We start from the raw sequence: 13,232 nt of genomic DNA on the forward strand, positions 1-13,232 counted from the left end.
ACTGTGTGTGTGTGTTAGTGATTAAATATGCCTCTGAGCATGGGCAGAGCACCTGGTAAGTTGGCATCCCTGCTCTGTCTTCCAAGAAGTTTGTTTTGTGGCTCTCTTTTTCGTTCTCTTTTCCATTGTCATCCATACTGCAGAAATAATCCAGTTTGGCACTGCTTCTAACTGCAAGGCTCCCTGCGATGATGGGATTCTGGGCACAACAAACCACCAAGCCCAGAATTTCATGCATGGAGCCCTGGCTGCCGGTAAAAGCAGTGTCTCATGTCACAACAAACTACAATTCCCAGGATTCCCTGGTTGAACAAGGGAATTGCCTGCACACTTCCATATCACAGCCCCAGAGAATGAGTCTACAGGATTCAGTGTTGCCAATTTAAGTCCAGTTCTTAAGCTGCATTTGGATTTGATAATGATAATAATAATAATAATAATAATAATAATAATAATAATAATGGTGATGATGATAGAGAGATCTTGTAGCACCTTTGAGACTCACTGAAAGAAAAGTTGGCAGCATGAGCTTTCCTAGACTTAAGCGTATTTCCTCAGATGCATGGGAATTGTAGTTCATTGTGGCACCAGAGCTCTTTCTCACAAAACTACAATTCCCAGGGTTCTCTAGCACTGAGCCAGGGCAGTTAAAGCAGTCTTAAACTGGTTTATTTCTTCTGTGTGTCTTGGACCCAACTCAGGCTGCATCTTCACTCCAGACTCCAGAGACAATCCAGTTTCATACTGTTTTTACTGCCATGGCCCAGTGCTATGAAATCCTGGGAATTGTAGTTTGTTGTCACACCAGAGTTTGCTGAGAGAGAAGGTTAAATGTCTCAGAAAACTAGAATTCCCAGGATTCCCTAGCACTGAGCCATGGCAATTAAAAGGGTGTCAAACTGGATTTATTTCTGCAGTGCGGTTGCATCCGAACACATTTCTATTTGGCACAAAGCTTCCTGAACCCCCTTCATGTCAAAATAAATATCTTAAAAGGACTGAAAGATTCTTTGTTTGGTTCAATGGTGATTTTGAGAGTTGAAATAAGTTACAATTATTTTTATTCAATTATATTTACGTTTATTTGCAAAACATCCGCCATTTTAACATTATGGGAATTTTCTGGGAATTGTGACTGAAAATTCAGTGTGATGTGAGGGGATTCAGCGGGTTTTGGACAAGCATTTCCGGGAATTATCTCCAAGGCTTGTTGGCAACACTGCCTATTGGTGCTGAGGGACTAGTTGATGAGAAGCATCATCAGTCCTAAAACACAAGGTGTCAACTATGCTGACAGACAGATACATGTGCAAAGATTTCTCAGTCTCTGAAGGAAACTCTCCCTGTGTGTGGTTTTTGTGTACCTTCAAGTCATTTCTGACTTATGGCAACCCTAAGATGACCTTATCATGATGTTTTCTTCTCAGAATTTGTTCAGAGGGAGTTTAACTTTGCCGTTCTATGAGGCTGAGAGAGTGTGACTTGCCCACAGTCACCAGTGAGTTTTCATGGCTGAGTGAAGATTCAAACTGTGGTCTCCCAGTTAATTATATTACTTCAACACCATGCCGGCTATGTGAATGGGCCTTCAGGTCATCTGTAACACCATGAATTTCATAGGTTTTTCTTAGGCAAGAAATATTTAGAGGTGGCTTTGAAATATAGCACCTGGCACTAATTGGTGGTCTTCCATCCAAGTACTGATCAGGGTTGAACCTGTTTAGCTTCCAAGTGCAGATGGGATCTGGGGATTTTAAAGTATTTAGGCCAGTGGAAACACTAAGAGATTACATATGAATACATTTGAATGAAGGACTAGTGGGAAAAATACATTCACCCCCCATCTACAAAGAAATCAACCCTCCAAAATAAGGCAGGGTGTTTACCACCCTCTCTTTCTCCTGATAGCAAGAATTCACAGCTCTTTGCAGTACAGACTTAGGCTCAGCTTCTGTGAAAACCACAATCACAGAATAACAACCTCCTTGGGCTTAGGACCATGCCTCTTCTGATACAAATTTATTTACATCTACCACCAGCTAAAAGACCTACTGCATTTCTTGTTTTACAGTGTCCAGCTTCCCCTTATTCATGTTTCTCACATTCTAAGTTTCTGTTATAGGTATTATGCCACTTCAGACTTTCCTTTCAGATCTGTCTCAACATAGGATTTTCACTGTAAAACACACTCAGAAGTGGTTTACCAGTGATTCCTTCTGCATAGTACTAACAAGAGTTATCTAAAGTGACACAGCCACTGTATCTGAGGAGTCCTTCACCAATGTCACTCGCTGCTGCTGCTGCTGCTGCTGCTGCTGCTGCTGCTGCTGCCGCCGCCTACTAGCTAGATGTCTGGCATAATTTGTGTGACTCCACAGCAAAGGCCTGTCTGACATGGGAGTCCCTACCAGTAGCACAGCTACCAGCAGAATAAAGCTTGCCTCTCAGGAGCTTTCAATCCCACCAAAACAAGCAAAAACAGACATAAACACAATTTCAGAATTTCTCCTCCCAGTGACCAGGGATCTTAAAGCTAAAATGATGCCCAGTTCTCCTTCAGTTATTGCTGGTGCCCTGTTCCGCATTCAACACAGAGCTGCATGTAATAATTAAGGCTTCCTGAATACAGTGTGTGCAGATTCCATGGCATTTACAAATTCTTATCTGCAGCACCTATCTTCTTTCCACTTATTTTTAACCCCACATCTAATATATAACTAGATGAAGATAAATAAAGTAAAGTAAACTGGGGGGGAGGGGTTATTAAAAAATTCTGTTGTTCCAAAGCTAGTAACCACTTGAACTCATATAAAATAATTAAAACTGGCTGTGTACTCTAAAAATCTTCTGGGCCAGTGTAAATCAAACAATTATATAATCAGGAGATTCTCTCCTACATGATAGGCCAGAATTATATCTGGCCTAATGCTTTGTTTTCATGCAAGTCGCTTTCAACCATGATGGGGTCATTCCAAAATTGCCAGTATATATAGAAATGAATAAGGAATTGGTGGTGTGCATTTCAGGATAAATTTTGGACTGCGTCAAACAGCATATCACGATAGAGAACATGTTTAGGGAAAGGACCATAGCTCATGGAAGAGTTCATCTTTACAGGCAGAATGCCCCAGATTCAATTCCGGCAGGGCTCAAAGACCTCTGGCTAAAATCTCCACTGTCTGTTGCTGTAATACTGAAGCCTGAGGGCAAGGAACCGTCTTATTAAAAATAATATTGTAAGCTGCCCTGAGAGCCATTAGGGCTGAAGGGCGGGATATAAATACCTAAATAAATAAATATGATTGGCTATAAAACAGTTTCCTATGTGAATAGCCTAGTGCAATTCCTTATTCATATGAACAGCTTGAGATCACTATCTGCTTAAAGTACATGTTTTTGCCCACAGAAAATGTTCATGCAGCTTGTATTTTACATTCATGGTGTAATTTTATATTTTATGGTTTTAATTTTTTCCTCTACAACATCCAGAAAGGAAAAATCATTATCAGGCAATGTAAAGAGTGGTGTTGTGCTTTGAGCATTGGACGACAACTGTGGAGAACAGGGTTCAAATCCCTGCTTGCCATGGAAACCCATTAGGTGATCTTGGGCAAGACACATTCTCTCAGCCTCAAAGAAACGCAAAGGCAAATCCCCTCTGAACAAATCTTGCTAAGAAAACCCCATGATAGAAGCTTAGTGTTGCCATAGGTTAGAATCAACCTGGAACCACACTACAACAATGTAAAAATATTGTTAGTGAATAAAATAATAAGTCAGTCTCCTGGTCATTGAAATATACAATTTAAAGTACCACCTAAGTTTATTTTGTGCTACAAAATCACATACACGTTATCCATGCAGCTTTTATTTAGTTCTTTATCCATGCAACTTTATGCTGAACAAGGAAGTGGGAACAAGAACAACAATAAAGAACTAGGAAAAACAGGAACCAGTGTCAGCATAGTGATGAAATATAAGTCAGCATTCTCACACATGTTAGATCAATCTGTGTCACACCAACATTAGGGATTTTCCAATAAGAAAGAAGAAAAAAATAATCCCTCCCCCTGGTATTTCAGCTCAGGGTTCCTGAGCTCTGAAGATTATGCAAAGTGAGAGAAATGTAGGAGTGATTCAAAAAGAATGGTGCAGAAGTAAAGTTGTTATTTGTTTTTGCGCCATTCTTTTTTAATCACCCTGTATTCAAACAATATTATTGTATTCAGACAATATTATTCAAGGACTACTGGAACCAGCTTCCAAAGTGCTAAACTGTTTCAGCTAAGCTGGAGACCCTGAAAACAAGTTACACAAAACCATTCCAAGGGCTCCTTCCCACTTGCATTTAAACTGGTTTGCGAGTCGCATTGACACCGAGTTGCTGAATCGATTCAGGCCGATGCGTAGTTCCCACTGTGGAAGCGAATTATTTCATTATTCCATGCATTCGTGTCTTTTTTTCTTTTTTTTTTACACTATTGTCGTTCCCACTAGAAAAGGATGCTCAATATCAGGCGTGATATTGAGTTCTGGTACTTTTTTTAAAAAAAAGTCAATCCTATGATGCACATGGGCATCTTTCCAGTGATGCAAGCACTCGGAGGTGTGGCCACGTGCATCAGCTGTCACTATGTCCATGGCCCTCTATGTGTGTACGTGTGTGTAAGATGCACACACTCCTCCTCTCTACATTCCCTTAGTGCCTGGGAAAGGGCTGCTAGAATCAGACAATTTTTATTTCTATGGAAGCAATAGATGATCCAGTCGGAAACACACACACACACCTTCCTCTCCACTTTCCCTAGTCCATGGATGCATCCCAGGGGAGAGTCCTCCACGACACCCATGGATCCATGTATCTCAGGGGAGAATTCTGGCCATGGCACCCATGACTCCCTCCTGTGAACCCACACAAATGCAACAGTTTGCAGATACTGTAATAATAATAATAGTAATAGTAATAATAATAATAATAATAATAATAATAATAATAATAAACCCCATACTGCACCATGCCCCCCCACAGCCCCACAGCATCGCTGCGGGGGGATGGCAGATTTCCCCAAAACTTGGGACAGGATGAGTTACATCCCTCCGCCAATTCTCTTCCTCCATCGTCCCTCCCCTCCATTATGATGTGATTGTAATCTGAACTGTCATCCCCATTTGTTGAACATGCTTTCAAATTGATTCTTTTCAAAAGAACCACTAATTGATCTGTCTTCAAAAAAAGTGATTCTTTTGCATTTGCCTTGCTTCACCTTGATTCTCCATGATTCAAACCGAATGCAGTCGGCTCTGAAATCATTTCCAGTGTGAACGAGGCACATATAAACCGATCAGCAAATTGGTTTAAATCATTGTGGGAATAAGCCCCAAAATGCCTTTTTTTTTGGCATGAGTGAAAAGTAGACTGATAAGATCTCTGTCCCAATGCAGGAAGAATTACTCTAGTAAAAAGAATCCTTATGCAGTGATCCTTGTAATTAAGACAGAGAGAAATACAAAATTACAACTTCTTTCAGATCAACTTTTTCTAAGCACTCTTAACAATATCCACCCGTGCGTCATCATGGCGCACCCCGTATGGACGGGCACGCACCAAGATGGAACACAGGTGGCGAAAGTAGGGTTGTGCACATGTAACCACTCAGCCCAATCTAGCCCTACTTTCAGGCCCAGGCAAGCACAAAGTGTCGGTCTGTTTAGGCCAAAGTCAGGATCCAACCCATTTTAAATAACGTCACATTGCCACAAATAGCTCCTGTCTTAGAGCAGCAAAGTAGGAGTGAAAAATAAGGACACACACACCATAACTGGGCACTAATTTAAAAGATGTATTCCCTCCAATATGTGAGAAAAGCAGGGTTCCTCCTCATCCTACAATGGCTCCTGCCTTTACAGTGAGCCCTTCTTCTGTTGCCCAATCAATCAAAACAATTTATACACCCATCTATGATTCTATGATTGCATCTGTTAACAATACCATATAAAGGTGAATACAGTCATAACAACAATGCTACATTACCAGTCAATTTTAATTGGTTCTTCTAGTTTCATAACCCCAGTGGCCATTTCAGCTCACTTCATAAAACAAAGCAAAACAAAACAAAGGTGCCAGAGCCATTGATTCCTAATCTTTCAACCTATTCAGCTTACTCACTGCTGAACCAGTTCAATATTGCCCAATGAAAGCCACAAACTACACCCTTAAGACAAATGCAACTTCCAACAAACACATTATGAGCGAGGAAGAATCTTCATATGTTTAGAGGTTGAAGGGTTACCAAGCAGGAAATTTCTCATTTCTCTTCTTAAACTTCTTTCTAGTGGAAATTCACAAGTCTACTCTATGGTCCCAGAGTTTAGAAGTAAAATGTACTTTCTTTCACTCTTTGTTTTTGTGGACTTAATTGCTGAGGAAGGAGAATAGGGGAAGGGATAACTGTTAATTTTGCTTTAGCTCATGCTTTACAATTTAATAAAGTATTAATATTATTTTAAAGAAAAAGAAGTAATATGCTACAACTATGAATAATATACACCTCTGTCATGTCTCTCCACACTCACTTTTTTAAAATAAGTTAAACACTCCTAAATAATGTAACCTTTCCTCATGGGGAGATGCTTCCCTTCATCATTTTAGTTTTCCTTTAATGCACTTTTTCTCATTCTGCAATATTCTTTTTCCTGGTCAACAACTTGAGCAGTACACAGTACTCCAATGTATTTGCTGTCTTGAGTTTTTATATGGGCAGTAATTTTATTCAATTTTAAATACATAACTTTAAAAGTAAAATAATTCTAAGTAATTTCTTATTCGTTTTACAATTTGGAACCATTACTCAAAACGGTACCACATTATTTGGTACAGTACCTGTTACATTTTATGAGTTATTTATTCTCATTGCTCACAGGCAAAGATTCATGTGACATTTTGTTTGAGGCATATTTTGTTAAATATCACTTTGTTTCTTAAGGGCTGCTGCCACACTGCAGAAATAAAGCAGTTTGACACCACTTTAACTGCCATGACTCAGTGCTGTGGAATTCTGGGATTTGTAGTTTTGTGTAGTTTTGTTAATTTTGGCATTTAGTGCAATCTCAGTGAAGATTTTCACACACATCTCAATTAAACAGGATTTATCCTGGCAATAACCAGGTAACCCTAGCAATAACCAATGTTTTGTCACATGGCTTCAACATAAACTGAAAGCCACATATAGTGCACCCACGTATGGCGTGTGCACACTGTACATACTCCCTCCAATACCAGAGGTAGTATGCTCCTGTGTTCAATGTGGTCTTCCCACTGGCACACATGGTTGTCCACTATGGCAAACATCATATTGGATGAACTAGATCACTGATATAATCCAGTATGGTTCTTGGTTCAGGTTGTTTTCATATCACTTAAAACACCATTCTCAGGCAAATCCAAGTAAAGAAATTTACAAAGGGATCAAAACACATTTCAAAAGAGACAAATGGCAAGGGAGAAATGTAAATCTGCCCTGGCGTTTCATGTCTTTACCCTGTAAAGTTTATAGAAACAAGGATGGTCCCAGGTGTTCTTTAATGATTAATTTCATTTGCTCTGCTGATGCAATACATAGGCACTCTGGTTTGATGCATGGGGTAGAGCGAAGCTCAAGTCTAGGCTCAAGTTTATGAAAGCTCTCTTTTAGTTAGACTCAAAGGTGCTGCAATCTCCCTTTGCCTACTGATTTTCCAGACTAACACGGCTAGGTCTTTTAATTCTACCTCCTATCCTCCACTGCTGTGCTCAGGTCCTGTAGATTCAGGCCCATGAGCTGCTTGATTGAGACCATCCATCTGGAATGTGGTCTTCCTCTTTTTCTTCCATCTTCCAACTTTCCTAGCATTATGGTGTCTTCTAACAATTTGTGCCTTGTCATAAACAAAGCAGGGCAGAAATCTCCCTGGAAGATGACGAAATTGAGCTCATCGTCAAATGTGGCCATGATGACAGCCTCAATTTCATCATCTTCCAGGGAGATTTCACCCTTGATCTGTTCAAGGACCCATTTGTTTGTCTTTTTTGTCACAGTATCCTCAGCACTCTTCTCCAGCAGCATATCTCAATGAGTTGGTTTTCTTCCTATCTGCTTTCTTTATTGCCCGGTTCTCACATCCATACATGGTGATGGGGAATACAGTGCCTTGGATGATCCTCAATTTAGTGCTCAGTTGTATATCTTTACACGTTAGGAAATTGCCTAATTCTTCTATAGCTCCCCTTCCCAATTCTAATCCAATTTCTTGACTGCAGTCACCATTCTGTTTGACTTCACATTGAAATAATCAAAGTTTTCCCATTCCTTAGATCAAATATCAAAGGCTTTCTCGATTTCATCTATAGTTTTTTGTGGGTTTTTTTGGGCTATGAGGCTATGTTCTAGAAGATTTTATTCCTAATGTTTCGCCAGCAACTGTGGCTGGCATCTCTGAGAATGCCAGCATTCCCTGAAGATGCCAGCCAAGCTGCTGGCGAAACATCAGGAATAAACTCTTCTAGAACATAGCCTCATAGCCCATAAACCCCACAAAAAACTTTGATTATTTTGATTTCCTCAATTCAGTTCTTTAGATCCCTTGGTGGAATTTATGTAGTTCCTCTGTGGTCGTTCTTTTTGTTTTCTTTATGTTCAGCAGTAAGCCTGCCTTTGCAATGTCTCCTTGTTTGTCTCCGTGGAGTTTATCACATGGGGGACAACTGGAAGTATAAACAGTGATTAATGCATTATTATCGCACAATTGCGCTAATGGTTTTCACATGACGTCATGTTCAAAGTGATATTATCCCACGAATAACCCGTTATTATCGCGCAATTGCGCTAATGGTTTTCACACGACGTCATGTTCAAAGTGATATTATCCCACGAATAACCCGTTATTATCGCGCAATTGCACTAATGGTTTTCACACAATGTCATGTTCAAAGTGATATTATCCTGCGAATAACCCAATATTATTGTGCAATTGCTCTAATGGTTTTCCTCAACGTTGTGTTCAAAGTAATACTATCCTGTGAATAATCTATTATCATTGCACAGTGCGATAACGGTTTTCACACGACACTGAGGTGAAACGTAATTAAAGTATAATAATAAAATAAAGTAATAATAAAAGCTTTATTTTTACCCCGCCTCTCTGTCAGAAAGGCAATAGAGGCGGCTTACAATAAAAAAAATCCATACAATACCCAATTTCCCAATTATGTGTTTGTTGGGATTTTAATGCCTATAATAAAATTATTATTATTATTATTATTATTATTTATCTTATTGTTTTAAAGATGGGGGAGATTGGGTTGATATAATATTTTTATTGTTTATTGTAATTTTATTCTGCAGCAATCCCGCCTTGATCCATAGGGAGAGGTGGGACATATAAATAAATTGTTGTTGTTGTTGTTGTTGTTGTTATTACTCTCTCCCCTAAAACATCAATTAAACATATTAACCATTAAAACAATCCATTTAAAAAAATATTTTTGAAGATACAGGGAAAATCCATGTTTCCAAATATTGTAAGTCCTTGAAAGAAAGGGATTTAGAAGACGAGACTATATATCAAACGCTCAGTGATAAGATGGATGCAAGACATCGGAAACCCTATACAATTGGAAGATTGGGAAAAGTCATGGAGAGTAACCCAAAAAATCTTTGTTTATGATTTAAACAATACTGTTTAAAACAATCCATTAAAATGATTAGAGATGGGCAAATGGGGCTACAGAGTACTCCGCCTGATGGTGGATTAAACTGGCGGCTGGGTTAAAGCGCCATTAAACTGTGAGTAAACCAGGCAAAAAACAGCAGCAAATCATTCACAGGATTTTTTTCCTCCTGAATGACTTTTGTTGCTGTTTCTTGCCTGGTTATTCTCTGGTTATTCCCAGGACGACGGACGGCTCTTGCGTTAATCTCGTTTTAACCACGCTTTAATGTCGATTAGGCGCGGTGTTGCCAACAAGTCTTGAAGATATTCTCTGGAATGTTTTACCAAAATCCAAAATCCCCAGAATTCCCCAATATCTATTATTATTATTATTATTATTATTATTATTATTATTATTATTCAGCCAAAATCCCTAGAAAGAAATTAATTAAATTTGGGCATTCCCCAGAAATTGGTAACACTGATGAGGTGGTTTCCCTGCTTCAGAGTCCCATCATCTCACTGAAGGCGCAAGGAAGGACTGGCCCTTCCAGTCAGAGGACCAAAACAGGCCGGACTGGTCCTTAGGACTGAGGGAAGTGGGCTCTTGAATGCAACTCCCTACAAAACAACCAGGGCTTTCCAGAAAGCCAGGCCAAGGATGGTTTCTTCCTGGTTTGTGGCAAGAACTTTCCGGCTCTTTCTCTCTCTGTAGTGAAGCCGCCAAAACACAGCCACCTGTCTGCTGTCCCACCAGTTTGGGAAGTTCAGGGAGTCCAGCATCCACACTGGAGAAATAATCCGCTTTGGCACCGCTTTAACTCTTTGTCTGGCTCTTTGCTGTGGAATTCTGGGAGGTGGAGTTTGTTGTGGGGCCCAGAGCAGAACAACAACAACAAGAAAAGCTCCAAACACTCCTATGCCCAAAATGAGAGGCCATTTTTGAATGCCTCCTGGGCAGAAGGCTGAAATGTAGGACGAGCCCCGGGAAAGGAGGACGCTTGGTCCTCGCCGCAAAAGGAGGACAAGGCATGGCCAAATGGAGGGCGTTTAAGGGAAAAACAAACGGAGGGGCACATAGCTAAATGCAAAGCTAGAAAGGCTCCTATTAAAGGGTCAACCCAGATTTATAAATGGAGGGAGTTTTGGAATTCCCCCTGGAATACATTACAAGGCTGGGATGGAGGACGCGTCCTGGAAAAGGAGGACGCCTGCTACCCACCGCAAAACGGAGGGCATTCAATAATAATAGTAATAGTAATAAATGTTATTTCTTTATATGCCGCCTCTGCACTAGAGGCAGCCGGGGCGGCTTACAGCATTCAAAGTATGCATATCCTATGCCATCCCCCAGCCCTCCCTCGTCCCATTAAAACAGAATTAAACAGTTTGCGATATAAAAGATATTAAGATAAGTGACCATTTAAAGCATGAAGGGACGTCGTGGCCAAAGGAAAAGCCAAAAGGATGCTGTTTAAAAAGTGAATGCAAGGCTTCTCAAAGGGAGGGCGTTTCGGGACTCCGTTCCTGGGAGAGGAGGCTGGGGGTGATGGAGGACGTGTCCGGGAAAAGGAGGACGCCCGGGAGGACTCACCCAAAAGACGGTGGAGTAAGTGATGAGGGCGAACTTGAGGCAGAGGTAGGGGAAGGCGGCGCAGTAGCGGACCTGCTGCCCCCCGGAGCCTCCGTCCGCCGGCGCCATCCTCCTCTCCCTCCAGGCCTCCCTCCTCCTCTTCCTCTCGGGCCAGGGCTCTGCCTTGCCTTCTCTGGACACTCCCCAGATCCAGCCCCAGCGCCGCTGCCACCTGCTGCAGAGAGAGAGAGAGAGAGGCACCTCCTTGGCAGCCAGCCCCACAGAGACAGCCGCCCGGCGCCCCTCTCGGCCCCAGCGCCAGCCCCTGGGGCCCAAAGGGGGCCCAAATGGTGGGGCAGGCTGGGGGCTGGCTATAAGGGTCCTCCACGCCAAGGAATGGAGGGGCACAGCACCAAAGACCCCGCTAGATAGGTCAATTCATGCGCCTGGCTCAAAAGCGGGGAGGGAGACCCTTTGACATCCCTTCTCCTGGGCCCAAGGCTGGAATGGAGGACATGCCCTGGGAAAGGAGGACCCTCTGGTCGCCTTAGCAGGTGTCCTCCCCACTAAAGAAGAGATATAGAGAGATATACTGAGCCTGGAAAGAACTAGGCACAAAGTGACCAGAGGTTCTCCTCGCCTCAAAGGAGGACTAGGCACCACAAAATGAAGGACCTTAGGCAGGGACATGACCAAGTAAAAGCTAAAAACACTCATATAAATTCATGTCATGTGGTATATATATATCTATATTATATTGTGTTATATTATATTATATTATTTACTGAGCCATGAACTATTCACGGGTGACCAGAGGTTCTCCTCACCTCAAAGGAGGACAAGGCACCCCAAAATGGCTGGCATTAAGTGACCAAATAAAAGCCAAAAACACTGATATAAATGAGTGTTTATAAATAATATAAATATAGACTGAGAAGGGGGCAGCTATATCATATATACTGAGACGTGAAACAACCAGACACGGGATGAACAGATGTTCTCCTCAAAGGAGGACAAGAAGGCGCCACAAAATGGAGGCACACGACCAAACCCAAAAGTAGAAACTCTCCCAGACATGTACATTCAGGCCTCTGGCTCAAAAGGCTGAAGTGTAGGACAGAAAGGAGGACCCTCTGGTCATCCCCACAAAGAAGGACCAGGCGCCACAAAATGGAGGGGGTGAGGTAGGGACGTGACCAGTCCAAAGCATTAATATAAATTCAAATTCATGTCATATGGTTTATTTACAGCTATATTATATATACTAAGAAGGAGGGCAGCTGTATATACTGAGCCATGAAAGAACTAGACACCGGGTGAACAGATGTTCTCCTCACCTCAAAGGCGCCACAAAATTTGGGCCATGACCAAATAAAAGCTAAAAGAACACTAATATAAATGTAAATCCATGTCATGTGGTTCATTGAAAGCTAAATACATGGAATTTAGGCCCTTTGCCTCCTGTGTCATGAAGTGTGTTGATTGAAGGAAAGGCTCTCCTATGTTTCCTATCTCAATTTAATTAAATAAACAAGTGTACATATATATTCGTATTTATTTTAAGAAGTATATTTATTTCATTTACACTAGGCTTCCCACTCCAAGGGCTTAGAGGAAAGAGTATTGTTGAAATTTAAAAACACCCCAATTGTCAAAACATTTAAGGCTAGACACCTTTGTTTAGGAATAACCCTCAGTGAACAGTACATCTAGGCTTGTGCTATATCTATACCTATGCTCTTATGTACAAATAATATCTGGTTTCAGTGGAATTTAATTCTGAATAATCATGAATTAAACTGGTCTACATCAGTTCTGGAAACAGCCAGTGATAAATTCAATTTCCTTATTCTCATTTACTGAATGAATGAATGAATGAATGAATGAATGAATGAATGCAGAGCTTATATTTTAGGGAAGCATAACAAGTTTTAATCTTTGCAATGGGATGTCTTTGCCACCTATAAATTTA

General features: G+C 41.1%; 1 protein-coding gene across 2 annotated transcripts in view; it reads right to left on the reverse strand.

Annotated features, from left to right (window-relative positions):
* TSPAN15 (tetraspanin 15) overlaps positions 1-11,420 on the reverse strand; it is a 47,904-nt gene extending 36,484 nt beyond the window's left edge. For both annotated transcript variants that reach the window (XM_089510467.1, XM_089510466.1), the window contains exon 1: positions 11,282-11,420. In XM_089510467.1, the coding sequence (XP_089366593.1) occupies positions 11,282-11,389 (108 nt within the window). In that variant the 5' untranslated portion in view covers positions 11,390-11,420. The remainder of the gene's footprint in view (positions 1-11,281) is intronic.
* Between the last annotated feature and the right edge of the window lie 1,812 nt (positions 11,421-13,232).

Source organism: Sceloporus occidentalis, unplaced genomic scaffold (genome assembly GCF_023333645.1).
Source record: "Sceloporus occidentalis isolate IW3139 unplaced genomic scaffold, rSceOcc1.0.p SCAF_2, whole genome shotgun sequence".
NCBI classification, from domain to species: Eukaryota; Metazoa; Chordata; class Lepidosauria; order Squamata; family Phrynosomatidae; genus Sceloporus; species Sceloporus occidentalis.